This window comes from Diceros bicornis, chromosome 34, assembly GCF_020826845.1.
Source record: "Diceros bicornis minor isolate mBicDic1 chromosome 34, mDicBic1.mat.cur, whole genome shotgun sequence".
Lineage (NCBI taxonomy): Eukaryota > Metazoa > Chordata > Mammalia > Perissodactyla > Rhinocerotidae > Diceros > Diceros bicornis.
In genome coordinates, this window is record NC_080773.1 from 19,708,408 (window position 1) to 19,735,675 (window position 27,268).

The 27,268-nt window shown below is 54.9% G+C and overlaps 2 protein-coding genes and 1 non-coding gene across 7 annotated transcripts; 1 reads left to right on the forward strand and 2 right to left on the reverse strand.

Moving 5' to 3' along the window:
* The first annotated feature begins 6,685 nt into the window (after positions 1-6,685).
* Positions 6,686-12,969, forward strand: FOSB (FosB proto-oncogene, AP-1 transcription factor subunit). Of its 3 annotated transcripts, XM_058529593.1 has the most exons (5): positions 6,686-7,378; positions 9,294-9,614; positions 9,863-9,970; positions 10,968-11,123; positions 11,264-11,328. In XM_058529593.1, exons 1-5 carry the CDS (start codon positions 7,253-7,255, stop codon positions 11,264-11,266), a joined length of 714 nt encoding a protein of 237 aa, XP_058385576.1. In that variant the 5' UTR covers positions 6,686-7,252; the 3' UTR covers positions 11,267-11,328. The 3 variants fall into 3 exon arrangements, with proteins under 3 accessions (XP_058385576.1, XP_058385574.1, XP_058385575.1); XM_058529591.1 differs by having other exon boundaries at positions 10,968-12,969; XM_058529592.1 differs by having other exon boundaries at positions 9,411-9,614; positions 10,968-12,969.
* Positions 12,970-15,950: 2,981 nt separating this feature from the next.
* Positions 15,951-16,037, reverse strand: TRNASTOP-UCA (transfer RNA opal suppressor (anticodon UCA)). Its single transcript has one exon. It is a non-coding gene; the product is annotated as a tRNA-Sec (tRNA).
* A 2,450-nt stretch (positions 16,038-18,487) lies between these two features.
* Positions 18,488-27,228, reverse strand: RTN2 (reticulon 2). 3 transcript variants are annotated; one of them, XM_058529594.1, is made up of 10 exons: positions 27,089-27,228; positions 25,369-25,413; positions 24,775-25,245; positions 24,405-24,671; positions 21,971-22,178; positions 21,467-21,605; positions 21,261-21,330; positions 21,089-21,135; positions 19,967-20,025; positions 18,488-19,814 (listed from the first exon to the last, which is right to left on the reverse strand). In XM_058529594.1, exons 1-10 carry the CDS (start codon positions 27,120-27,122, stop codon positions 19,733-19,735), a joined length of 1,422 nt encoding a protein of 473 aa, XP_058385577.1. In that variant the 5' UTR covers positions 27,123-27,228; the 3' UTR covers positions 18,488-19,732. The 3 variants fall into 3 exon arrangements, with proteins under 3 accessions (XP_058385577.1, XP_058385578.1, XP_058385579.1); XM_058529595.1 differs by having other exon boundaries at positions 24,414-24,671; positions 27,089-27,227; XM_058529596.1 differs by lacking the exons at positions 24,405-24,671; positions 24,775-25,245; positions 25,369-25,413; positions 27,089-27,228 and adding an exon at positions 23,731-23,847 and having other exon boundaries at positions 18,491-19,814.
* Positions 27,229-27,268: the final 40 nt, after the last annotated feature.

Here is a 27,268-nt window from a genome sequence, read left to right on the forward strand (position 1 = left end):
CGGCTGCCCGGAGAGTCTGCAGGAGGGAGAGGGGAGCTCAGGCGCCTGAGTCACCTCGGAGAAACCCCGGCCGCATACCTGGCCGCTGACATCACCCGGACCAGGGCACCCCGTCAGCCCAGACAAGCGGACTGAATCACAGGCGGAATGCAGCCACCGCGGGCGCGGGCACGTGGCCACTGGGACCCCCCCACCAGGACACCCCCGCGTGGCCGTCTGGCTGCGGGGGCGGGCAGGCCGCATTGGGGTCAGTGAGGGGGCAGGGGACCTGAGTCAGGGACCAGGGCGGCTACAGCCGGAGACCACCCAGCCGCAGGCATCCTCGAGGTGCAGGAAGGAGAGTGTGGGAAGGGTAGCCGGTGGGGAGGCCCCTGGGCGGAGAGGAGGAAGCCCCGCGGGTGTGACCGGGAGGCCGTGGATTGTGGGCTGCGGCTGGATGACCCGGGGAGGGTGGGACGGGGTCTGGTGTTTGCGCAGAGAACCACCGAGTCAGAGAACAATGGAATCGCCTTGGGATGCGCTCAGCCACCCACGCACGCATGCACGCACGCACGCACGCTCAGAACCTCAGCTGGGGAGGCCCTGCCGGCCTTCCCCCCAGGCCTCTGGAGCCTCACCAGCTGGGTTGGCACCTGGGCCTCACTCCGCACAAGCCTGCAGGTTGGGCAAGTTCCCTAAGGGCTCCCGGCCTCAGTTTTCTTATCTGTCAAGTGGGGGTAATAATAATCATTATTGCTGTCACAGCTTACACTTACAGGAAACATGCTTTCTGTCAGCCTCTGTTCTAGGCATGTTACATATAAACTCATCTACTCCTTTAAACCACGCTAGGAGGGAGGTGCTATTATTAGCCCCATTTACAGATGAAGAAATTGAGGCTCAGAGAAGTTAAGTGACTTGCCCCGGGTCACACAGCTAGTACTGGAAGAGTTAAACAAGAAAATACAGTGTATCGGTGTAATGTAGCACCTGGCACATGGTTCATTTTCTCAAAGGACTGTCAGCTATATTATCAATCCTACTCATATTATTTTCATCCTGAGTCCCTCCAGAAAGGTCTCCAAAACAGTCATCCTTACCACCTTGGTCTGGTCCTTCCTCTTAGCTTCCCACAGTCTCTCCTGCTTCCTCTTCTTTGGTCTTGCATGTCAACAGTAGAGGAAGAGTGCCTTCGGGGACTCCCTCCTTATCTAAATCTTTTCAGGACTTGACAGTGGTTGACCAGACCCGCCTCCACCAGGAAGTCCTCCTGGCTTGCTCCAGCCTCCCTGAGCACTCCTGCCACCCAATGTCTGGAGTGGTTATAGCCAGTGACACACCGTCACACTGTGTGGGTCTGGGTTGGGGGTGGGTGAGAGGCTGACCCCCACACCCCACGGTGAGGGGGCCCACAGCACCCCCAGGCCAGGGCCTGAGATGTGTCAGCCTCTGAGAGTGGCCTCTGCTCAGCTGTGTCTGCGTGCCTGCATATGTGAAGCTGTGTGTGTGTAGTTGTGGGCGTCCGTGGGAGAGAGCCTACACAGTCATGGGAGCTGCGTGTGCAATGTTGTGTATCCGTGTGCCTGGTTCTGTAGGGTTTTGTACAAATCTGAGCACATCCGTGGAGGCTCTTTGGGCCCGTGTGATGTGACTGTGGGTGGACCTCCACTCGAATGTGGATTCTAAGAAATTCTGGAGTCCACAGCTCTGGGGGTCTCCCTGTGGCAGTGGGGAGCCTGGCTCTGCCAGTTTGTGTGTGTGCAGTTGTGCGTCTGTGCAGACAGACGAAGGAGGGTGCCTGTCGGTATCTGTGGTTTGGTGTGTGTTCAGCTCTGTGTGTGTGATTGTGTGTTTGCTCAGTTATCTGTGTGTCTGTGCAGAGAGAGGTGAAAGGTGTTGTGTGCACATCTGTGTTTGTCTACATGTGCGTTTGTCTTTCTGTCTCCACAGTTTGGATTCTGTAAACCAAGCCACCTTCTCCCCGACCCCGACCCCAACACATATGTCCACCCCACCCCACCTGGAGAAGACCCAGGGTCACCAGCTCAGCTCGGTTCCTCCTTGGGGACAGGACGGAAGAAAGGACAGGACCTGCAGCCAGGCCCCGACACTCGTGTACAGCCTCCCTGCCTGTCCACTGGTCTAGAACATCTTCCCCCTTCAATGGATGCGATGGCAAAGCAACAGAGAGGCCCAGATAGGTCTCTGTCCCAGACAGTCTGTCAGAGTTTATGAGTGAATAAATGAGGGAACGGTGAAGATTCATTGAATCAACAAATATTTATTGAGTGCCCCGCACTGCGCTGGGGCCATGGCAGTGACCAGGACAACCTCAGCCCAGGCCTTAATAATAATCCAGCCCAGTGGGGGAGACAGACCTGTCCCCAGGGAGTGATGAACCCCGAGAGGCAGAGCTGGGAGGGAGGCTCCCGGGGAAGGGGTACTAACTCAGGGAGGGTTTCCTGGAGGAGGGGATATAGAAGCTGAGACCTGGAGAAAGAGTCCTCCAAGCAGAGAGAAGAGCATATGCAAAGACTTGGAGCCAAGGGAGAGAGACCATGGCATCTGGAACGTGAAGGGGAGTAGAGAGAGGTGAGACTAGGGTGGTCGGCACGTGCCAGGTCATGCCAGGCCTCATGGGCCATGGTGAGTGAGGAGTTTGAATGCAGAATGCAGGGGTCCTGGGAGGGTCAAGCTAAGAGTCCCCAATGCGGAGCACTCTGCTTCCCTGAAACGCCACAGACACCCCCTCCAGGAGGCCTCCAGGATTGCTCAGTGGGGAGCTGGCCCAGCTAGCCAGTAATACTCACTGTTCATTGCCGGGCTCTGAAGAGCCAGCAGTTACTAACCAGCCTGGCTCTACCCTCACGGAGGTCACAATCACGACAGCAGGACACACACCCGCACGTGCACGCCCCCTCTTGTCATGCCTCAGAAACACTCGCCTTGGCATCACCCAGGGGCTTGCTGGAAACACACAAGACGACACCAGATCTGCATCGTAACCAGATTCCCCAGGTGATTTGTGATCACGTTAACAGCTGAGAAGCCCTGCTCTCAGGCTAAACCTCTGTGTGCCTCAGTTTCCTGCTCTGTACAAGGGGGATAATAACAGAACCTACTTATGCGGCTGGCGTGGTGTGAGGATTAACTGAGATGATGTGCGTGAAAGCGCTGAGCACACAGCTCACTAAGCCTTTGCTTTCTGCATCCTCCCCCTCCTCATTTTTATTACTAAATTTCAGAGCCCGAAAGGGCTTTCAGAGCCCCTGGTCATCCAACCTTCTTGCTCTCTGCGCGGGGAAAATGAGAAACGGAGTAGCGAGGATTTTTGGCAAAGGAAGGAAGGAAGGATGTGCCGAGGCCTGCCTTTGGCAGAGTCAACCCCGGGGCTGTTTACAGGGTGCTCTGAGCAAGCAGAGCTGGCACTGCCACTGCCCCCCCACCTGTGGGGGCAGAAGGCTGAGGGTTCCCCCCGCCTCCTGCCTCCTCCCCATGCACAGCCAAGCCCTCGTGAGCCAGAGCAGGGGGGTTCTGCCCTCTCCCCCACACTCAAGTCCTCCTCCTCCTGAAAGCTCCCCGGGATTGAACTCCATGGAGAAAGACTTGCTCTGCACCCCCATGCTCTGTGGGCAGATGTGCACGTCAGTGTGTGTGTTTGAGTGAGACTCTGTGTGTGTGTGTGTGTGTGTGTGTGTGTGTGTCTCCAGGGTCAACTTTCCCCTTAGGCACAGAGGGCATGGTACTAGGGCCCATGATAATTTTAGGGCCCCATGGAAATATTTCATTTCTTTTAAAATCAGAAGAAAAAAACAACTTCCAGACGAAAGAAAATGTTTTCACGTATAATATTTGTCTCTATGCCAACGGTCTTTATGGAGGAAGAGGCCCACGAAGGCCACAGTACCCAGGATCCACGCAAGTTACAACTCGATCTTGTGTGTCTCTGCTTCTGGTGGCATCTCTAGGAGGGTCGACGTCTGCAAAGGCCAGGGCAGCTTTATTTTAATAACAAAACAAGCCCCTGTGACATGCCAGGCACGTGCCAGGAGCGTCACTGATATTCATGTAATCCTTCTACCAGCCCCATGAGCTGGGCACTATTTCTGTCCCGTCCCAGGCGAGGAAACTGAGGCTCCAGATATCGCTAGCTCGAATTCACCCAACTACGAAGTGGTGGGGCCGGAATGGAAGCCCAGGCCGCCTAGATTCTGAGTCTGCCTGGCAGGGGGTAAATGCCCAGTGTCCGCAGGAGTGTGACCACCTGCATGTGGCTCTATTAACATACACAACTCATTTAATAATAATTAAAAGCACAAGCTCTGAAGCCTCACACTCTGTATTCTGATCCCAGCTCTGCCACTAACTTGCTGTGTGACTCTAGGCAAGTGGCTTCACCTCTCTGGGCTGCCATTTCCTTGCTTGTCAATGATCGTTCCCACCTCACAGGGGTGTTGTGAGAATTAAATAAGTTAATAAGAGTGCTGGTGAAAAATGAGCTCTTGGTATTGTGGTGTGAAGGCATCCGTGTGCGTCTGTAGTGAAGGTGAGCATCATGTGTGTTGGTGACCACGTGGCGATGTGTGTTTCTACGTGCAGGTGTGTGTGTGTGTGAAGCTGTTGCTGTGTGTGTTGCTGCTTGTGGGTGAATGTCTGAACACCCACGTGTGATCCTGTATGTGCCCGTGGCTGTGTGGATGTGTGGCCACCTGTGTCAGGGTGTGAAGGTCTTTGGGCAGCCAGAGTAGGTATTTGTGTGTCTCCTTTATTCCGTGGGAGAGGAGATGAGGGGCTTGGACAGGACAGGGAATAAGGGGTCACTCCCTGTCTGATGCTGGGGCCGAGTCACTGCCTGCTGGTGGTTGCTGTGTCATCTCCTAGTCCCTGTCCCTACTTCCAGACTGGTGGCAGACAGAGGGGGCGTGGGGGAACGAGGTAGAGGGCTGGCCTGAGGCTGGGCTTGTGTCTGGAAACTTCAACCTCCCCGTATTGCCCCCCATGCCCCTCCAGCCTTCCACATCTCCCTCCCCTCTCCCCACGATTGGGGCAGAGAATCAAGACTCTCCTGGGAATCAGGAACCACCCCCTCCTGCTCTGCCTCAGACCTGCTGTGTGACCCTGAGTCAGGCCCTCCCCCTCTCTGGGCCTCTGGGATTCAATCCTTTTAAAGTGCTTCTCTCTCTGTGCCCAGGGCTGGGCCAGGCTCTGCACTGGGAGGAAAGTACCGGGATCTCTGAGATTTGTGAAGCAGCTGGTCGGACTCTTCCCAGTGGGTGCTTAAGAGCTGGGGGCTGGGGCATCCGATATACTTGCATTAGACTCTCGAAGGCCATTTCCTAGCTGGCCCCAGGTGAGCAGCTTTACCCCACCCCCATCCCAGCTTGGGTTACAGTGGTGTGCACCGAGAGCAGACAGGGGTGGGTTTGTAAGGCTTATAGCTCCCTGCGACGAATAGAAGCTGCTATTATCACCATTGTCATTTAAACAATCCTAAGACCTAGTTCTGGTTTCAGTGAAATCAGGAAGAGAGCAGGGGCTCTGGAGTTTGACAATTCTGGCTTTGAATTTCTCGTGATGGCATCTTGGGCAAGTCACAACCTCTCCGAGTACTACTTTCTTCTCTTATAAAATGAAAATTTTCCTCCCTTAACCTTCCAAAGCTGTTTTAAGGATTACAAATCTTGTATTAAAAGGCTTAGTACAAGAGCTGGTACTTGGCGAGTGCTAAATACATGGCATCCATTATTATTTTATTATTATTATTAATTATAACCGCCCAACACACGTTCTTTCTGTCTACGGGTAGGATTATAAAGCGAGGAAGAGAGGTTACCAACACCATCAGCAGGGACGCTTCACCCTAAGTTTCATTCGCCATCCCCTCCAAACCCGCATACCTCCCAAAAGCTGGACCTCGGGAGCCTGCGGGGTCCAAGACACACACATCGTTTGTCCAGCTGGGAAAACTCAAGCTGAAGCCCAGAGAGGGCAAACATTTTCCAAGCTCGCACAACGAGTTAGGGCAGGAGCTAGTACGAGCCTCGGGACTCGCCCCCTCCTTCACTTTCACCTGGAGCATCACAGCCCCTCCCACCCGGCTCGGGACTCAGTTTCCCCGCCTACGTGACTACATTACTACTCCAAAAGGAGACTTTTGGAGATCTGACTTTCCTCTTGAGTGGGGGCACTGCACCACCAGGGGAATTGAGAGGGGCTGCCAGAGGTGAGGGGGACTCACTAGCTGGGGTCTTCCCTGGGAGCGTCTAAAAGCCTATTAATACTAGCCCCCCGGGCGGCGAGGCACTGCGCAGGCGCGGGCGGGTTCCGCAGGCGCGAGGGGTGAGCGCGCGAGCGAGCGAGGGATTCCCTCTGACGTAATTGCTAGGATACCAAACAAACACTCAGCCGCGCCGGCCGAGCTCCTTATATGGCTAATTGCGTCACAGGAACTCCTGGGAGGCGGGGCCGGGATCCCCTCCCGCCGAGTGCTCCAAAACGCAGACCCCGAGACCCCCAGGGCCGCGAAGGTGATGCAGGTGACCAGATCGAGGCTAGGGAAGACCCCTTGCCGGACGGTGCGGGGCTTTGTTCAGCGGGGCCGGAGATTTGGGGAAGTTTACGAAGAGCAGGACGAGTGACGTAAGCAGGGGGCGGGTCCCTGGCGTATAAATACAGGCTGGCGGCTCTGGGCTTCATTCATAAGACTGAGAGCTACCGCCGCGGGAAGGACACGCGGAGCTGGGACTTGGGGACTTGATTGTTGTGGTTGTTCTTCTTGGGGAGGGGGCTGTGAAATTCAGTTTATTATTTTTTTCCGGAGAGAAAGTTTTTGGAAGGATTCTTCTAGATAATTCTACATTTTATTTTGGAGGACCGACTTAACTTTTTTCGTCTTCTTTATTACTCCCCTCCCCCGTGGGACCTGCCGGACGCGTGGAGGAGACCGCACCCGAAGCAGATTCTGTACAACAGGACAGCGCTTTCCGCCTCTTGGGGAGCGATCCCCCCGCACCCCTGGGACCTACGGAGCCTGGACTTTCAGGAGGCACAGCGGCATCTTGTGGGAGCCTGGGCACCGCAGAGGAATTGCACAGAAACTTTGCCACAACTGTTGGAGCGGGACGCTGCCCCCACCCCGAGTTTCCCCAGACAGCGCCCTTTGGGGACGCGCTTGGCTCACCCCGGACTCGCACCTTTCTTCTCCCACCCGGCCATAGCCTTGGCTTCCCGACGACCTCAGCGTGGTCACAGGGGCCCCCCTGTGCCCAGGGAAATGTTTCAAGCTTTCCCCGGAGACTACGACTCCGGCTCCCGGTGCAGCTCCTCACCCTCCGCCGAGTCTCAGTATCTCTCTTCAGTGGACTCCTTCGGCAGTCCACCCACCGCCGCCGCCTCTCAGGTAAGTTCTAGAGGGTTGGGGTGCTGCTTTGTAGGTTTTAGTTTTTTAAGTCAAGAGTGGAGCGAGCCATTCTCCCATCCCAAAGAAAGTCGCGTCAAAACCCAGGATCTGAGAGGGAAGAGGCTCACGGCGCACTTTGCAAACTGCAGAGTCAGGACGTGTTTGCAATTGGTTGTGTGCGTGGAGCGCAGGGAGGGATCGCAGAGGGGTAAGCTTTGGGGGTGGGGAGAATGAGCCGTTCAGTGCAACGTGTATGCGGTAGCAGGGCTAAGAACTTTTAGCCAGCTCCGGGACTCAGGTCCCCAACCTGAAGCTAGCGCGGTTAGGCAGGTGGGAGAAATTCCGGGGAAGCTTCCAGTAGCCTCCTCCCCTTTCCTCCTCCACCCGAGCACCTACTCTGGTGCCGCGTCGCCCTCACTCCGGCGGGAAAGCGGGCCTCGAACCCTCGGCTGCGCTGCCTCCGCCTCCTGCGCGGAGACGTAACGGGGGACCCGTGCGTAACGGCTGACGCGCTGGAATCCTCCGTCTGACGCGGGGCACGCACGGCGCGCTACGCCCCCTTCGTCCGCCCCGCCCCTGACGTCCCGGGAGCGTTCTATTTTGGAACGCCAGGGCCACGTTGCTAAGGGAGGGGGCAGCCCGGCGTTCCGATTGGCCGCCGCGGCGCGAGCTTTAGCCAATCAGCTTTCCCTTCCTATTTGTAGGGTGCAGTTCCCTTCCCCCCTCTGTCCCCGGAATCCGTGCTTCCTCGGCGCTAGAGTGTCCTTTACGGGCTTCTAGAGGCAGAGCGAGGGGACTCCTGTCGCGACAGGAGCGACCCTCTGCGACCCCATGAGTCCACAAGGACCTTGCGGGGATCCGGCCCCTCCGCTCTCCGGGGCAGAGCGTGTCTGTGTGCGCCGGGGTTTCTTCGGGAGACATGGTGACCGTCCCCCTCTTCTCCAGGCACACACAGACACACTCCCGCTCCCTCTGCTCCGGACGCCCAGTCCCTCCGGTGTGTCCGAAGACAGGACTAGAACCGCTAACCCTAGAGGGACCATCCAGGTGGTCTCCAGGAGCCCCGCCCCCTCTGGGTTTCCAGAGCGCTGATTGGCCAGCGAGCCAGCCCATCCCTCACCACGCCCCCAGGAGAGTAGTTAAGCCTTCCGAGCAGTTCTAGGATTCCATTTGGGGGTGGGGGGGGGGGAGATGAGCTCGGCTTGGGCTTGGGGGCTCAGGACCTACACCACTCCCCCTCCGCGACAGTCAGAGGGAGCCTGGCTCCTCACTTTTCTCTACTTGTCCGTTCACCCTAACCTGTCACGTGTCTCTTCTCACTCTGGGAAGAGACAATTACTTGAAACGTTGCTCTAAACTCCTAGGCCCGTCCCTCAACACCCTTTTAACTGAGACCCCCGCCCCTGCACGGAGGCCTCATGGACCCTCCAATCCCTCATCCCCTGGCTCAGAGGGGTGTGTGTATGTGTGTGAGTGTGGGGGAAGGCTTGGCCTAAGGCCTGTCTCTCTCCCTCCCCTTGCCTCTGGGGTGGGGGTGGGGTGTTGTGGCTGTGTGTGTGGCTGTGACTCCGTCCCGGGGGTTCTGTCACCCGGCTGTGTCCAGCCTCCTCTCCACCCCCCACACCTAAGAGTCACCAACCCGGGGTGTGATTCACCACCCGCTGGAACCGTGCAACCTTTCCCTGAGGAAGAAGGAGGAGGTAGAAGCCAGTTGAGCAGAAATCCTCTCATTAACCACTGCGTCACGGTGTAGTGGAAGGGTGGGTGTTGTGGCTTTTTGCCTGTGACACACACATCCACACCCGCTCGCCCTGTGCTCACTCACGGGGTCGGTGTGTGTATGTGTGTTGGGTGTGTGTGTGTCGGTGTCTCTGTTTGTGTGTCTACGCCTGTGTGTGTATGTGTCACCCCGTAGGAGTGCGCCGGTCTCGGGGAAATGCCCGGTTCCTTCGTGCCCACGGTCACCGCGATCACAACCAGCCAGGACCTCCAGTGGCTTGTGCAACCCACCATCATCTCTTCCATGGCCCAGTCCCAGGGGCAGCCGCTGGCCTCCCAGCCCCCGGCCGTCGACCCCTACGATATGCCAGGAACCAGTTACTCCACGCCGGGCATGAGTAGCTACAGCGGTGGCGGAGCTAGTGGCAGTGGAGGGCCTTCCACCAGCGGAACCACCAGTGGACCTGGGCCTTCCCGCCCTGCCCGAGCCCGGCCTAGGAGACCCCGAGAGGAGACGGTGAGTAAGGGGCATCAGAACTCGCTCTGGGGGGGAGGAAGCAAGAGAGGCAGCGACTTGCTCACTACTGGGGTGAGGGATCAAGAAGCCCTCAATGCTACAGAAACCCTACCATCCTTGCCACAGTCAGCGAGGACTAGAGGGTCCTTTTCTGGCTTCTGGGGGTTCTGGAAGAAAAGCAGGTTCGGGATGGATGGAGGAGCCGCACTGTTTCCTCAAACCTCATGGCCTCTATCTCCCCTACTCAGCTTACCCCGGAGGAGGAGGAGAAACGAAGAGTTCGCCGGGAGCGGAACAAGCTGGCAGCAGCTAAGTGCAGGAACCGTCGAAGGGAGCTGACTGACCGACTCCAGGCGGTGAGGATGGGGCCAGGGGTGGGGTGAGGGTATGCTGAAAGGGGGGCTCTCTCCCCATCCTCTGCTCCCCCCTCACCTGTGCCCTTATCCTGGGCTGAGAACCAGAGGTTCCCCACATGGAACTAGATCCAGGTGTGGCCAGACAGGGTGACCCTGTGCACACACACAGACCCTCACATACGTATGTGACCCCCTGGCCACTCTCTGCCCTGGTTTATGACGCCCCCCATACACACATCCAACGCTCGCCTGGCCTCCCCTTCATCCTGAGGGGACAGGCGAGGGACTTTTAACAGAGGGGACCTCCAGCCATTTCTCCCTTTTGGTCTTGGGCAAAGGATAACCCATTTTTGCCTCGGTTTCTCCATCTCTTAGACCCCTCATCGAATCTGCAGGTTCCTTCTAGCTCTAACATTCTGGAAAGTCTTTGAAATGAAATCCTTGTATCCTATGTTAATTCCCCACCACCTGCCCCAGCCGCCCATACTTCTCAGACTTTAAGCTGGTGGCGACCACCAAGGCCCCCTCTCTTTTTACTCCCTGCCTCAGACTGAGAATTTCCTACTTTCTGCCTGCAGGGTGACCTGCTACCCCTAGAGGAATCAGGGAAATCCTTGATAGTACTTTCCTGTGCTGCTTGCCCTCCTTCCAGGGAGGCAGAGAGGGGAGGGTAACAGAGGGGAATAGGGGGCATTAAAAACATATACCAATTGTTTATTCATTCAACAAACCTCTGAGTGCCTCCTGCAACCAGAGACTTCCATGTGCACCTGGCCCCTTCCCAACCATCCACTGGACACATGGGGAAACTGAGGCTCCTAGAAGGCAAGACCCTTGCCCCAAGATATGACACCAGGCCTCCAGCGCGAGGGTCTTTCCTCTCAGTCCGCTGGGCCTTGGCAGCAAGTCTAGGGAAGGCGGTTTGTACTTTCTCTAGTCGCTCACGGTCTGTTCTCCTTGCTCCCCCTCCTCCGTGACCTGGCCGCCGGGGCCTCAGGAGACAGATCAGTTGGAGGAAGAAAAGGCAGAGCTGGAGTCGGAGATCGCCGAGCTCCAAAAGGAGAAGGAGCGTCTGGAGTTTGTGCTGGTGGCCCACAAACCGGGCTGCAAGATCCCCTACGAAGAGGGGCCCGGGCCGGGCCCGCTGGCGGAGGTGAGAGATTTGCCGGGGTCAGCATCCGCTAAGGAAGATGGTTTCAGCTGGCTGCTGCCGCCCCCGCCACCACCGCCCCTGCCCTTCCAGACCAGCCAAGACGCACCCCCCAACCTGACAGCTTCTCTCTTTACACACAGTGAAGTTCAAGTCCTCGGCGACCCTTTCCCCGTTGTTAACCCTTCGTACACTTCCTCGTTTGTCCTCACCTGCCCGGAGGCCTCCGCGTTCGCCGGCGCCCAACGCACCAGCGGCAGCGACCAGCCTTCCGACCCCCTGAACTCGCCCTCCCTTCTTGCTCTGTGAACTCTTTAGACACAAAACTAACAAACACACAAAGGAGAGCGATTTGGAAGAGAAGGAGGAGAGAGGGGAAGAGACAAAGCGGGCGTGTGGCCTCCTTGCCTCTCCTGTCTGACTCTGTGCCGCCGCTGCCATCGGACAGGAGCACCTCCTTGTGTTCTGTGCCGCCTCTTGTTTCTGTGGCCCGGCGAGGCCCGAGAGCTGGTGACTTTGGGGGCAGGGGGTGGGGAGGGGATGGACACCCCCCGGCCGCCTGTTGGCTGTCTCATTTCAACCCAACCTCTGGGGATGGGTGGGTGGGGGGTGATGCCCACCTTTGGGCGGGAGGGAAAGGGGTGCTGGCGGCTGGCTAGGGGGTGGGCTGGAGTTCTCTCCAGAGAGGCCCAACAAGGAAATGCCACAGAGCCCCCGTAATGTCCCCGACACCCACCCTTCAGCTGGGTGACTAAGCTGGTTCTCCCTGCTCCCCCGATCTTAGCTTATTTAACGTTTCCTTGTGGTTAGAGCCTCCTCTGAATTGAGCCCCCCTTGAAAGGGAAGTTGATGCCCCCCATGATAATCTCCATCCCCCCCCCCCAGACTTAGTCTGAAATGTGAACCTCCCTCCCTGACTCTCCAGCCACCCCTTCCCCGCAAAACTGGCTCTGATTTGAATTTCTCGCCTCCTAAGGATGCCCCCACGTTCAGCCCTCCTTCCTGATGACAGTATTATTCCCGGCCTCCCTCCCCTCCGGGCCTTCCTTGTTGGGCCTCTCTGATCCAGGCAGCAGGGGGCGCTGTGAGGCCTGTCCTGCTGGAGTGTCTTATACTGTGAAATGAGTTGGCCGGATTGGGAGGGGGGAGCCCGGCGGGACAGACCCCTTGCGGAGGGATTGTGCCCCCCACTCCCCAAAGCCTTTCCTTGGTCTCCCGTCCCCCATCTGCCTCCTTCCTCCCCTTCAACGGTGAGTTAGACTCCAGGGGGTGACAGAATCGAGAGGTGGGTGACAGTTATCCATCCACGTGGCCTCTCTCCTCAGGACCCCCAGCCCCCAGCCCTGGCCTTTTTTCTTTAAGGCCTGTCACCTTACCCCAGCCTAGGACGCCGGCTTCTCCCTCCCCCTGGCACCTCCACACCCTTTCTAGAAAGGGAGCAATGGGAGATCGCCAGGGGCCTGACAGTTTTGGGGAGAAGATATAAAGGCTGAGGCTTTGCCCCCCGCCCCCCAATATTTTTGGACTGGCAAACTCGAAGGGGCTGGGCTCCCACGGTCCCAGCTTCCCCTCCTCCGTCCCCCCAGCCCCGAATCTTGGTTTGGATTCCCCCACCTCGCCTTTCCTTGTGCTTCACCTCGTGAGAATTTCATCATGAGGCAAATTGGTATTTTTTAACATCGGATGGGCCCGCCGCCCTCCGTGTGCATGGAAGACATTCCACGTGCTCCGTCCCGCGCCTCCCGCCCTGGTCCCAGACCCCAGACCCGTCCCCTAGCTATTTATCCCTTTCTCGGTTTCCGAAAGGCACTTATATCTATTATGTATAAATAAATATATTATATATGGGTGTGTGTGTGCGCGTGAGTGTGGAGAGCTTCTGCAACCTCGGCCTGGGTCACGTTGGCCCCCAAAGCCGTGCCATTGAATTGGAAACACTGCTTCTGGAAACTTCCAGGCAGCCTGTCTCAGGCTGTCTTTTCTCTGGCTGTCTCTATCTGACTGTCTCTTCTCTGATGGTCTCAGCCCCTCTGGTTGTCTCTGGCTGTCTCTTTCCTGAGTGTCTCTCCCCTTCCGTCTTTTCTCTGCCTGTTTTTATCTGGCCATTTCCATCTGTCTCCTTTCTGACTATCCCTGATCCTCCAGCTGTCTTCTGACTCTGGGCTCGTTGGGGACATGAGATTTTATTTTTGTGAGTGAGCCTGAGGGATCATAGATTTTTACAGTCTGTATCTTGGAGAATTATGGGTGCAAGTGTGAGACTGGGAACAGGGCCTGCCCCTGCCGACCGACTGCAAGTTACTGAATCCCCAACCCCGCACCCCATGCTGTATTTGTGATTCTCTTTTTGTATTTTGCACCTGACCCTAGGGGGCGGGGGCTGGCCGGCATTGGGCCGCTATCCTCGCCCCGTGGTTCTGCACTGTCGCCAATAAAAAGCTTTTAAAAATGCATCCACCAAGATTCAGGGTCTATTTTCTCCTGACACCCATCACCTGCCTTCCTTTCAGCATGAGGAAGTGAAGTTAGATTGCTGGGGGAACTATACAAACACGCACACATTGGAACTCCTGCTGGTGAATCAGCCCACAGCAGGATGGAGGGAGGCTAGACAGTCAGGAGGACTTCCCGCACACGCAGGCTGTGCCTCCTCCCAGAAAAAATGAGCAGACAGAATATTAGCTGTGAGGTGTGTGATACTGAAGTGCTGAAGGGTGCTGGAGGCTTCCTGGTGAGCGAGGGACTTATGTTGGACCCTGTATGTACTGAGGACGGCAGGAGCAAAAGTTACAAAAAGAGGAAAACCTGAAAAATACATCTTGTTATATTGAAGATCACTAATGGAGACCTAGACTCAGCCTCAGGGTTATATGAAACACAAAAAGTTGGAATACTTTACACTAAGGATGTGTTTCCTTTTGCTTTCCATATGACCATTTCTTCTGGGTTATGATCATGTTGGGGCCAACCTAAGATTGAGTGAACCAAAAATATCGCTGCTTTGTCTCTCCAAAGATACAGCTGAGCCAACCCTATTGCAAGAGCCAAGCCCTCTCTTATTTGCATAGCAGTAAGCACTCTGGGAATTGAAGTGATGGTCCAGAGGTCCTTCTGATGCCTGAGTAAATGAGTAAGCAGGGGAATTCGTCATGATGGAGTCACTTAATTTATTCATTAATTTTTAAAATTTGCTAAGCATCTACTGTGTGCCCAGCCCTGTGCTGGGGGGTGTTGGGACACTGCAAGGACTGAGACAGCCCCAGGCTAGCCCCTCCTAGGGGTCACAGTACAGTGGAGGGCACAGACCTGTCCCCAGTCAGGGACGATTAAAGTAGACAGGATTGGGGGAGTCCGTGGGGCTGGGGGAGCCCAGTGAGGGCACCTGATCTTGCCTGGGAGTCAGGAAAGACTTCCCGGAGGAGGGACAGGTAAGCTGAGTCCTAGAGGAGAAATAGAAGGCAGAGAAGGGACTAGAAAAAGACTAAGTCTAATGAAAGAGTGCAAAGATCTGTCGGTGGAGGGAGGGCTTGAAACATTGAGGAAGCTGGAGGCTCACGGTGGCTAGGGCAAAGGGTGCAGAGAGAGAGGTTAGCGGGGACCCGATTCTGCAGGCTTAAATTCCAGACTGAGTTTAGATCGTCTCTAGAAGGCACCGGGGAGCCATGGCAGGTTTTGAGTACAAGAAGTGCAGGGACAGGTTTGTGCTTTCGAAAGACTCCTCCAGCCCTCAGATTGAGGGTCGCTGGGAGAGAAAGGGGCAAGCCTGGGGCGGGAGACCAAGGAGGAGGCTAGGGTGGGGACACTGGGGTGTGAGGGAGGGACCTGGAACAGGCCCAGGGCTGTGGGAGAGAGAGGACGGGAAGGATTCGAAAGACATTTAGGAGGCAGAATAGACTGGGGAAAGACAGACCAGGGCAGTAGTAAACAGCACGGGCCAGGGCTCTGAGAACCCCGCGGCTGGAGGCTTACGGAAGCTGGGTGACCTTGGACAAGAGGCTTCATCTCTCTGAACCTCAGTTTCCTCGGCTGCAGAATGGTGCTGTTGTGAGGAATTAATGAGCTTGTGCACGCCAACGCTGAGCTCAGAGTAGAGGTACAGATATCACCATCGCCATTATTGGGGCCACCCTGATCCCCAGCCGGGAATATCCCTCCCTTCTGCTGGGTCATCGCATCTCATCCTTCAGGTGTCTGCTCAAAGGTTACCCTGACACCCCACCTGAGCTCAGGTCTCCTTGTTAGATGGCCTCATATGTTCTATACTTGCCTTCCCAATAGTTATCGCCTTTGTAGTTGTTAATTAAATGTGTAATTAATGATTGTCTGAGGTTTGTCTCCGCTGGACGGGGAGCACCATGATGCGAGGGCCGGCGTCGTCGTCACCACTGTGTCCCCAGCACCGCCCAGTGCAGGACCAGGCGCCGAGTAACCACTCAGCAAATACTTGTTGAATGAGTGAATGAATAAATGAATAAACATTTGACTGATTAATAAGTGCATGCATGATTAAATACATGAGTGAGCAAATGACAAGGAATGAGAGAGTGAGCAAGCGAAGGGGGAGAAAACCAGGGTAATTCTCAAACTGTAAATATCCTAGAACTGAGCGTGTAGACGAGTTTTTCTTCATCTTTTGGAACTGTCTTTGATATTCCCGGAAAAAGTGTAACCACAGGAAGAGACCCGCGTGGTGAAGGATAATCAATTACGATGCAGAGAACTGCAGCGACCTCTCCAGGTGCCGGCCAGAGGCGCATCCTCTGGGGCAACCTGCACTGTAATGTCCAGTTCGGAGGGAGGGAAAAAAAAGTGAATCGTGAGCTGGAGAGCCGCCCGAAAGGTGGAATTGAACCACTCTGTCGCTAGACAGCTACAGGTTTGAAGCCTGCACCCCAGACCACTGAGGATCATCCGGGCGAAGAAATCAGTTCTCTACTGGACTATATAAAAATCATAAATTCCTATCTTTTTACAGTTATGGTCATATGGTTTGGGAGGGTATGAGATTGTTGCTTTCAATATATAGAAATTCTCCCCAGTCATTTATAACGGCAGATGTCCTTCCAAAATGTTGTCTTTGCTCCACATGGCGTGAATCATTGTCGATTTGGAAACCGTCTTATTTGCATAGCACCGCGCATTCTGGGAAATGGCACCCGAGGACCCGGCCCACTCGCTGCTGGCTGTTAAAGAGCCAGAAGCCCCTTTTCCAAGTGAGAAGTCAGTTTTTTAAGAGAGACTCATAATTCGGCATTCAGAAGCCCCTTCCCTGAAAAATCCGAATTCGAGTAAGCGGGTTCTTGCTAGAGTCTGATTTAGCCCAGCCCTGGAGGCTCCAGGTTGGCGGCTATAGGGCTGGCGCGACACCTGCTGTTCTTTTGCGGAACTTCAGCCACCTGCGGAACCCTAAGTTCATTCAAATGTTGTGAGCGCCTACTGAGTCCCATGCACTGTCGTAGGTGCTGGGGATGACAGAAATTCTGTCCCCACTAAGTTTAGACACTAGAGGTCATCGATTTCTGCACCTGCATTTTTATGACCAAGGAAACTGAGGCTTGGAAACGGATAGTACCGTACACCAGTTCACATAGCCCATGCACCAGGGGGAATGGAACCTGCGCCATCAAAATTATTATTACAAAAAACGTGATCGTTTTATAAACTCAGCCATTTACTCATGTGACCCTGGCTCCTACTCCTCTCTCCTCACACACTTGGCCTCTGGCATACAGATCTCTCGGGGCACACACCAGCTACGCTCCCTTCCCAGGGCCATTGCGTTTGCTATCCCTCTGTCTGAATCTCCTTTCCTCCATATGACTCACTGCGTCTTTTCACTCTGACCTCTGCTCAAATATCATCAGTTAGTGAGGCCTGCCCTGACCATCCAATTTAAAATAGAAAAGCCTAGACCTTGAGGGTATGATCCTAAGCGAAATAAGTCAAATGAAGAAAGATGAATACTGTACGGTTTCATTCATATGTGGAAGATAAACAAACACAGGTACAGAGAACAGACTGGTGGTTACCGGAGGAGAAAGGAGTGGGGAGAGGGCAAAAGGGGTAAAGAGGAACATTTGTCCAGAGACAGATGGCAACTAGACTTTTGGTGGTGAACACGATGTAGTTTATACAGAAGTCAAAATATAATGATGTACACCTGAAATTTACATAATGTTATAAATCAATGTGACCTCAATAAAAAAAAAATCAAGTCCTGTCACTCTATCCCTTTACCCTGCTGGACATTTCTCCATCACTCTGATCACCACCTGCCAAATTCTATCTCTAGTTTCTATTGTCTATCTGCTCCCCCTGTAATATCAGTTCCATGAAACTGTGGACTTTGTTTTGGTCCATTTCTGTATCCCTAGTGCCTAAAGAGTACTTGAGCATGTCGCAGATGCTGGGTAAATATTTGCAGGATGAATGAGAGAATGTTACCGCTATCCTTCTCTGATCCTGGGTCTCCTCATCTGGAAAACAAGACTAGTACAACTGATTTCACTGGAGGAACTGTATGGAGTAGATGGATACAAAAGTCTGGCACGGGGCCAGGCACTGGGAGGCACTCAAGAAAGGCTGTTTCCATCTCCAGCCTGTTTCCCGCCTCCAATGGGGATGCCAAGGATAGGGGCTTTAGCCATTCCTGGACCCATAATCTCAACCAGTCCCTCTTCCCCCATTCTTTAGATGGACAAATGGACGCTTTGTCTTACGGAAAGTGTAAACAAAAGCATCTTTAGGAAGTTTTACTATTTTTTTTATTTGGAAATTGAAAACATTGTCTTTGCTTGGTAAACCCGTATTCGAAAGAAAACCCCTGAGCGTTTTTCTTTTAGATAGAAAGCGGCCACTAGGCAAGCCCTGTATACAAATTCTGGGGCTGTAACCACGACTCCTGTAACATCATTATCTATCTCCTAAAATGTGACATGCATTGCTAGAGGCAAGCGAGATGATTTTAGGAGCTGCACGAACAAACATTTTTTTTTTTTAAGATTTTATTTATTTATTTATTTTCCCCAAAGCCCCAGTAGATAGTTGTATGTCATAGCTGCACATCCTCCTAGTTTCTAGTTGCTGTATGCGGGACTCGGCCTCAGGATGGACGGAGAAGTGGTGCCTTGGTGCGTGCCTAGATCCGAATCCGGGCCACCAGCATCGGAGCGCGCGCACTTAACCACCAAGCCACGGGGCCAGCCCCGAACAAACATTTTAAATGTTAATAGTTTTGTGTTTATTTTTATTGTTATCTTCTATTTCTGGCAAGTGATACTGACTTCCTTGGTGGTGAAGTAACATTTCCTTTGAAAAGTCATTTGTTTTATTTGTAATAAACCAATTAAAAACTTAGATCAATAGCAGAACAGGTGATATAAAGATCATGAAGGTGGGGAGGGAATGACTGAGGTTTGGGAAACAATGTTTAGCTAACAATAGCAGCTTCTGTTTACCGGACATTTTTTATATGCCTGGCTCTGGGACAAGAGCTTTACATGTAGGTACGGTTATGGGGACATTTTTCCTTTTGAGGAAACAGAGGCTTCGAGAGGTGAGGTCACTTGCTCAAAGTTACACAGCCAGGAGGTAGTAAAGCTGGGATTCAAATCCAGGTCCATGGTCCTTGAGACTCCAGTCTCCTGTCTCCTCCTCCCTCAGTTTACAGTTTTGGAACTTGAGGCCTGGAGAGGCCACCAGGCCCTGTACTTGGTCCCAAGGCGATTGGAAAGGAGAGAAGTGGGTGGATGAGAGACGTTTGGAAGATAGACTAGACATGGCTTCATAACTGATTAGATGTGGGGTCTGAGGGAGTAGGAGGCAGGGCTGTACCTAGGTCTCTGGTCTGGTGACAACGTGGGCAGAGAGGACATCCCTGAGTTGGAAATCAGGCAGGACAAGGAAGAGGTTTGGATATATTTGTGGGGGGGGAGTCGTCCAGAAGGCAGTTGGACACATGGGTGACATGGCTGCAGAGCAGGCAGAGTGTGGGGATTGATTAGTGATGTCTGCCTTGAGCACAGGCATGGACAGTGGCTGCCAAGGCTTGTCTGGCTCTGGGATGGGCGGTGTCTCAGATGGTAGAGGGGGTTTCTTCAGCCGAGATGGGAAGGTTCCTCCTTGAGGATCACTTAGGTGTTTTTCAGTGCAGGCAGGTGGAAGCTGGAGGGGGCTGGAAGCACAGGAGGCCTTGGGTTTTCCACAGGAGTCTTTATTACAGTGTAAATCCAAGCTCAGGCCTCCCCTGGGCCCCATGCAATGCCCCGGCGTTGGGGCTAGTGGCGTCCAGGAGACACCAACCCCTCACGGCGCCTCCAGCGGCGGATCTCGGAAGTGCAGGGCGGGTGCCCTATCTAGGCAACTACAAGTCCCAGCAGGCCCCGCGGCCAAGGTGCCTCGCCTTTCCTGGATTCCTAAAGCAGAGCCTCTTGGGAAATGTAGTCCTGGCCGCTCAGGCAATTTGCGGAAACTCCCTGGTGTGAGTAATCCTGACACCCACCGGGAAATGGCTCCGGCCGAGGCAGGGAGAGGGTGGGGATGGAAGGGAGATTGAGTGGGGCAGAGGGCTGCAGTGGGTGGGGGCAGGCGTCCCGCGGGCAGAGGTGCCCCCTTCATTCGGCTTTGGCTTTGGATCCGGAGACTGCGGCTGCTGCTGAGGCAAGGGCTCCGGTCCCTGGGATCTTAGCTCGGATCCTGAGGGACAAACAGGTGGAGTCACGAGGTGGGGCAGGGGACGGGGTAGGTATCTGAGAAGGTTCGATGGAGGAACTAGCTGAGGGGAGTCGGGGAGGAGTTCCCAAGTTTCCCCATTCCCCATCCCATCCATCTTCACCCCATGCCCTTACTTAGCTTTGATGTGGCTCAACTGATTCGTCACCAATCCCACATACTGGTCAATCTGGGCCTGGGGAGACGCAGAAGGGATGAAAGGAGAGATTGGAGGGGATTCTTGTCCCTAATTCATTTAGGAGACTGCTTTCTCCCCCACCCCCAAATCCGGAGTTGGGGGAAGCAGCCCGCTAAACCACCTTCAACTCTAAACCCAATCAAATACCCTTGGATGACACAAGTTCAGGTTGAAGGGTCAGTCAGTCGGGCCACACTTTGTGGGGAGTAATGCCACACAAGAGAGGTAGACACACAAGAATTTGCCAGCAAGTCTGCATCCTGGACACAACTGTTAATCTTTGAGTGAGTTGTGCGTGCACGTGTGTGTGTGTGCGTGCGCATGTGTGTTCAGGGGCAGTGTGAGAGTAGAGGGCGTTGGTGTTGGTTGTCAAGTCCCTGAGTGGATTGATTTAAATACTAGTTTAATTCACAGTGTTAGCTGACTTTGTGAGTCTTGGGGATTCTAGCATAGGAGGCAGTTCGTTAGGACTATCTCTTTGGCAGGGACGTGTGTATCATTTGGCCCTCAGCTGTGCTGGAGAATGTCAAAAAGGGAATGTGGGTCCAGCTGCCTGTCTCTGGATAAGATATATGGCAGCTGGCCCTGGATCTGTCAGTGCTGTGGGCTTCATCCTCCCCAGTTTTGATGGAGATGTCAGTGCCTGGCAGCTTCGGGGAATCAGGGCATCAGACAGTCCACCTGATTGGCTGGGAGGGGTGTCAGTCAAACCCAGACTATGTGTAGGGATAGAAGGCATCCCTCTGTCTGTCTGTCTGTGTGTCTCTGGAATATGTGTTTGTCAGTCTCTGGTGGTATTGGAGGAGAAGACACCAGTCGGGCTGCCTCTCTGTAGCGAGGACATGACAGTTGGACCTTCGATCCATTGTCGGGGAGAAGCATCATTTAGTTGGTCTGCCTTGGGGTGAGGCATGTCAGTCGGACCCCGGCTCTTTCACAGGTAGGAACACCAGTGGGTCTTCCTATGTCTGGCTGGGACATCTGTCATGGGACCCTGGCTGTAGAGGGGGGGAATTAGACCACCCATGTTGACTGCCAACTGAGGGCCTGTCACACTCACCTGGTGCTGCCGATACAGCAGGGGGACAGTGAATAAACCAATCACTCCTGTGGGCACAGAGATGGGGGTCAAGGTTCTCCCAGGAGATTAACAGCTCCATCCAGAGCCCTGTCCCCCACCAAGCCCCAGAGACCCACCTCCCCACCCCACCCCCAAAGCCTTCCCAGCTCACCCAGAATGAGAAGAGTCAAACCATTGAAGACGGCACCCACGAAGGTCAGGATGTAGAAGAGAAGGGCCAGCTGGGGGTGAGGGTCAGGGTCAGCAGAGCCCACAGGGCACTCCCCAGGCTGGGAATGCACCCAGCAATGGCCCTCTACCCACTGGGGGCAGGACAGTGAACGGGGAACCCAGGAGGGATTGGGGGCTTCAGGGCACCTTGAAGGAGTCCACAAGGTCTTCTACCAGGAAGAAATGCCGAAGCTGGGTGGCTGCAGAGACCACTTGGGAGGCGATCTGCTGGGACAAACGTTCCTTCTGCTCCTGAGTCAGGGTCAGGTCAACATCCAGATAGGCCCTGGAGAACAAAGGGGTTTGAGGCGACTCAAGCAGGGGATGGGGCCCAGGCTGAGAGGTGTGACCGGGACAAGGGCAAGAAATGGGGATTGGGGAGAAGGCCAGGTGTAAAGGGCTGGGGTCTTCAAGGTGGGAGATGGGATCAAGGATTAAGGGTAAGAGGTTGGGATCACAGGTTAGAGCTGGAATTCTAGGGTCAGTCAGAGCCTGGTTTCAAGTCAGGGTGGGGTCAGAAACAGGAATAGGTTGGATCAGTGGTCAAGGTCAGGGTGAGAAGTTAGTGCCTGTTTTGAGGTCATGGGTCACGACTTAGGGTCAGTGCAGGGGTCTGGACAGAGGTCAGGGTTAGGGGCCGGGGGTTCTCACTGGAAGGGGTTGGTGCCGCCCCCCCGGTGCACGGCCTGCAGCAGCTTTCGGTAAACCCTGAGAGAGATGGTGCCACAGAGCAGCAACAGGGCCACATGGGCGACCACGGACACGATGCTAAAGTGCAGGAGGCAGAGCAGGGAGACCATGAGGCACGTGAAGACCGCTCCCGACGTCCTCGTGTCCTTCCAGTACAGCAGGTCCGCCACTGTGGAGGGAGGGGGGCAATCAGGCTGGGGTTTGGGCCCGGCCTGGCTGACCTCTTGACCTCCCATTTCCTGTCTCAGAGCTGATCCATGACCTGTCTGAGCCTCAACCCAATTTCCAAATTTTTAGTTGTCTTCTTTTATTCCGTGCTTGCCTCCTCTCTTCCTTCTGGAAAACCCAAGTCAACCACTAGCCAGTCCCTTTGATCTTACTCCTGCCCATTGATTATGTGTGGACACAATTTTTGGTCATTATTTATGAAAAATGGAATCATATAGACACTTGTGTGCATCATGCATATCTCACTGTACTTTTCCTTCTAGAATTCTCTCCTAATCAACCAGAATAGCTCTTAATTCATTCCTTTTAAGGGCTACATGATATTCCGTAGCATGGCTGCACCATCATTCATTTGATTCAACCATGTATCTATTGCTGGATTGTTCATTTTGTTTCCTACCCTGTCCCCTTCCCCAACAGTGCTGCAAGTACCAGCCTTCTACAGATATTCTTACCTCCAGGAGGTTCTATTTCTGAGATACAATCCCAGGGGTGGAATCACTGGGTGGACTAATTATATATCTTTGAGTGGCATGAATATTGTCAGATTGCTTACTAGCAAGACTCTAACAATTCTTATTTCCACGAGCAACTTGACAGTGATCTTTTCCCAGCATCCTGCCCAGCAATGGGTATTACTGTTCTTTTCATTTTTTGCCAACCTGATGTGTAAGTGATATCTCCTCGATACTCCTACCAACAGGTTTTTCTAAGTCCTCAATGTATTAATAATAACACCATCCTCCTTCCTACGCCCTAACTCAAATTTCTGACCCCTTTCTCAGACCCTAAACTCACCTCCCAAGCCCAAGCTAAGCCCTGACCTCTGGACCCCAGTGACCTCTGGAGCCGAATGTTTCATCTCACCCATCTAAACTTTTAACAGCCCTCCCTATAATCCGCTCCTGTTTGAGCCCGGAACTGGGAGCCCAGTACCCTTCCACTTCCTTCCAGACTCTCTCCATCCTCCCACCCTCACTCCATCCCGACGGTCCCTCTCAGCATCTAACTGCCCTCACTTCAGTATCCTCCCTATACACATCCTCCCATCTACCGCTAACTAGGGCAGGCCCGCCCTCACCCCCCAACGCCGGGCCCGCCTTTGCAGGCTCCCGAAGGCCGGTGCCAGTGGGTGGGGGAGGGGCCGGGTCGCCTGAGGCGGGGGCTAAGTTTAGGCACGCTGGGGGGAGGGGGGCTCGCCTGCAGCTGTGCTGGCCCGTCCAGCTCCTGAGTGACAGCGCCACCTGGGTCTGAGGCTGGGGGAGGGGGCCTCCCTGCTCTTGGGCCCCAAAGCCCCGGCTCCGCAGAAAGGAGACCCCACGCTTCCTCCACGCCCTCCCTAGACACCCCCGCAGACCCCCAGGCCCAGCCGGCCGCTCTGGGAAATCTGGGACCAAAGGGAAACATCCCCCGAGGGTTGAGGGAGGTAATAGCGGATCTGGACCCCGTTCCGCCGTCCCCAGCCCTCTTCCCAGCCCACCCCGAAAGCCCACCTTTACTCCCCATCTCTGCTCCGAGTGAGAGGCTGCGGACACTGCTCCTTCTCGGGGATTTTGCCCACTTCAGTGGGACCCGGAGGGAGGGAGCAGGGGGGCGGGGCCCCCTTACACCCAGCCAATGGCTCTCCACAGAGGTGGGGACAATTCCAAAAAGGGGTGGCTCTCTTTGTAAATAGCCCAAAGCCGTGATGTCTATAACCAACCCAAAGCCGCTCGTAGAGGCTGAGCATATCTTAAAGCAAGGCGGGGTCTATTTGCAATTGGCCAATGGATGTGGTCAGGGAAGAGGAGAGTTTTTAGAAGGCATAGAGTTTACTTAGAAATGTCCCATGGCCACATCCAGAAGACCGCCTTATTTTTTCTGGGGTTTGGCTTGTCCAAAATCAGGCTCTAGGGGGAGTCCTGCAAAAGAGAGATTATTTTTTAGCAATCAGCCAATCCTAACGCTCGAAGGAGGGCTAATTTCTCAAATGGGAGGGAGAACTATATAAAAAAAAGCCAATGGCAATCTTAGATAAAGGGAAAAAATTTGAAAGGGCGGGGTTTATAACGTCTAGCCAATAGCAATACCTCCCTTCTCCACTCTCCTCAATTCCTTCACGAGGTTGGTCCCTTTAAATTCCAATCTTCCCACCCTCTCTGTAGTCCAACGGAGCATCTTCACTCACGCAGTTTACCTAGAAGGTGTGGTTCCAATGTGAATTCTGATTGGTCTGTGCTATCGAGGCACTGCCCCGTGATTGGCTCCCGCTCCAGCTGCCTCCACGGCTCTTCCTCCTTCTGGTCCAGAGGCGGCTCGTCAGGCCAGCAGTTCGAATCCCGGGATCCGGGTGGGGACGGGGTACTGGCCTGGGGGGTCCCAGATCCGGGGCTGGGCTGTGGAGTCAAGACTTCGTGCGGCGGAGACTGAGCGAGTTCGAGTTGTAGGTCCAGTTCTGGCGCGTTAGAGAGAGAAGGCCGTGAGCTTTCCTCGGAGGTGCCCTGAGAAGAGACCACCCACCCCTTGCGGCTCCGGTCCCAGCACCTCGGACATCTCACCTTTCCCAGCCTCTCCAGCCTCCGATCCGTCGGGCTCCTCGTCTTCCAGCGGGGTGGAGCTACTCGTGGCAGAGTCCTCCCCGGACCCCGCGTCCCGGGCCGCCCAGCCCAGCTGGTCCAGCTGAAGCCCCAGGTCCTCCAGGGGACGCTCGGGCGGCGGGGCAGTGTCGGGGTCACCACGGCGCCCGGGCTCTGGCGATTGGCTCAGGCTGGGAATGCTCTCCAAGCTGTCGCCCAGGCCAGGCTGAGGGGGCGGGTCTCGCGGCTCCGAGACTGAGCGGCCCTGGGGCCGGGGGCGGCGGGCAGCTGAATCCCGGCGCGCCCCGGAGCCCACCACGCCGTCGAAGGCGATGTAGGAGAAGGTCAGCTCCCGGGGGGTGCCCCAGTCCTGCGACGTGGTTTCTTCTTCGTCGTCCTCCGAGAACTCCCGGGCTGTGTGCAGCTCCCGAAATTCCGAGTCGTCGTTCCCTCCTGCAGTGAGCATAGGAGGGCCGTGAGCTCCTGGGAGCAGGACCTCAACCCTCGCTCCTCAAACCCCCTACCCAGCTGTGAGCCCCCTTCAATCCCACTCTCACATCCTCCCCCTCCACTTACCTTCTGTGGAGTCAGGGGTAGAGGAAGCTGTAGACGGAGCTTCTTCTGTGAGAGTGAAAGAATCGAAGACTCTTAGAAGCTTAGACTGTCAGAATCACAAAAGTGTGCCAGTCCTGGAAACTTGGATGGTCCGAATTAAGGAATCTTAGAATATTTTAATCATAGGACCTTTAGAACATTCTGCATACAGACTGTAAAACCTTAGTATCGCTGCTACCAGAAGCTCAGTCTTAGAAGTTCCAATCCAGGAATTTTAATCTTAGAATCCTCAAATTAGGAATTTTAGGAGATTTCAATTCATTCATTCTTTGAACAACCATTTATTGAGCGCCTACCTCTGAGCCTGGGGCTGTTTTAGACCCTGAGGATATAATTGTTAACAAAACAGACAAAACCCCTACCCTCATACAGCTTACAATCTATAGGGGAGACAGACAATAAACAAATACATAATGTTGGGTGTTACGTGGGCAGAGAAAAATAAAGCAAGGTAAGGGAAGAGAAAGTGAGAGGATGCTCTTTCAGACAGGGTGGTAAGGAAGATGTCTCTGATAAGATGATATTTGAGCAGAGAGGTGAATGAAGAGAGGAAGCCATGAGGATATCTAGGGAAGAGTGTTCCAGGCAGAGGGAACAACCAGTGCAAAGGCCCTGAGGCAAGCACTATGCTTAGCATATCTGAGGAACAGAGAGGTGTGAAGGTGTGACCAGAGCAGAGTAACTGAGGGAGAGAAGGGTGGGAGATGAGGACAGAGAGGTGATCGGGGGTGAGGATCATGTAGGGCCTTCCCTTGTAAGCCGAGGACAAGATCTTAGAATGTTGGGATGATAGTCTAAAATGTTGAAATAACAAATTCTTAGAATGTTGGCATCTGGACTCCCAATCATACAAGTGGCTAGATCTGAGACTGTTGAAATCCCCAGCTGTCAGAACCACAGGGGTGTGGGACAGAGAATGTTTGACAAGGACTGTTAGAGCCCTGGGCTTGGAGATCATGAGGATCAGATAAGGAGTTTTCCATTGCGGAATCTAGCCCCTCGGAGCTAGCTTGGGGCACTGCCTACGGAGATGCTCAATATCGTCTGGAAATTGAAATCGGACGCCGCCTGCCCCCACCTGGTTTCTTCAACTAGGGAATCAGAGGCCCAGAGCGGAGTGGGTCTCCTCCAGGGTTACTACTAATCAGTGATATAGTCCGCTAAGGACCCAGGAGTCCTGGCCCCAGCCCAGGGATGGCTGTTTCCCAGAGACAGGAGGCTGGACAATTTGGGCGAGGTCGGGGCTGCCTCCGAGTCTGGCCAGGAAACGGAGGTGGGATGCGAAGATGGGTGATGGGGTGGGTCAGACCCCTCTTCTCCATCCTGGTTCTACCCCTCCATTCAACTGCCCTCCCCGCCGGCTGCGGCCAGCACCAGGGCGAGGGGACAGCTCCTGGCGAGCGTCCTCATCCCCGGGTGGGGCCCAGCGGCGCCTCCCAGCGCCCAGCGCGCCCCCCGCCAGCTATCTCAGTGTCCCCCACCTCCGCCCTGTCTCACTCAGGTCCTCCGGGTCAGGTCGCCCCCGTCGCCGCTGGAACGCGGGGGGAGGGGAAAGCTTCCTTTGTCTCCTTCGCCTCCTCCCCCATCCCGGCTCTCCCGCGGCCGGGCGCTGAGAGGAGACCGGGGAGGAGCCCACCCGGGCCTCTGGGCCCACACCAGGCTCGAGCCTCCCTCTACTTACTGCAGTGGGCGAAGACCGGCAGGACCTGCCCCATGGCCCCCCTCGGGCCTGCATCGGGACCCCCGCCCACTCCGGCCACGCCGCCCTGGGCCTGGGGCCGCGGGCGCTCATCTCCGCCGCGCCCAAGACGCCGCCGCCATCCTCGCCGCCTCCTCCTCCCGGGCCGCTCCAGCAGCCGCC

Excerpts from the sequence above, each read along its gene's own strand:
- RTN2 (XM_058529594.1), bottom strand. The coding sequence starts at position 27,122 with ATGGGGCAGGTCCTGCCGGTCTTCGCCCACTGCA. Across the intron at positions 25,414-27,088 it reads GCCGGTCTTCGCCCACTGCA|AAGAAGCTCCGTCTACAGCT; the intron begins GTAAGTAGAGGG and ends TCACTCTCACAG. Across the intron at positions 24,672-24,774 it reads GGCTGGAGAGGCTGGGAAAG|AACTGGACCTACAACTCGAA; the intron begins GTGAGATGTCCG and ends CTAACGCGCCAG.
- FOSB (XM_058529591.1), top strand. The coding sequence starts at position 7,253 with ATGTTTCAAGCTTTCCCCGGAGACTACGACTCCGGCTCCCGGTGCAGC. Across the intron at positions 7,379-9,293 it reads CCACCGCCGCCGCCTCTCAG|GAGTGCGCCGGTCTCGGGGA; the intron begins GTAAGTTCTAGA and ends GTCACCCCGTAG. Across the intron at positions 9,615-9,862 it reads GGAGACCCCGAGAGGAGACG|CTTACCCCGGAGGAGGAGGA; the intron begins GTGAGTAAGGGG and ends TCCCCTACTCAG.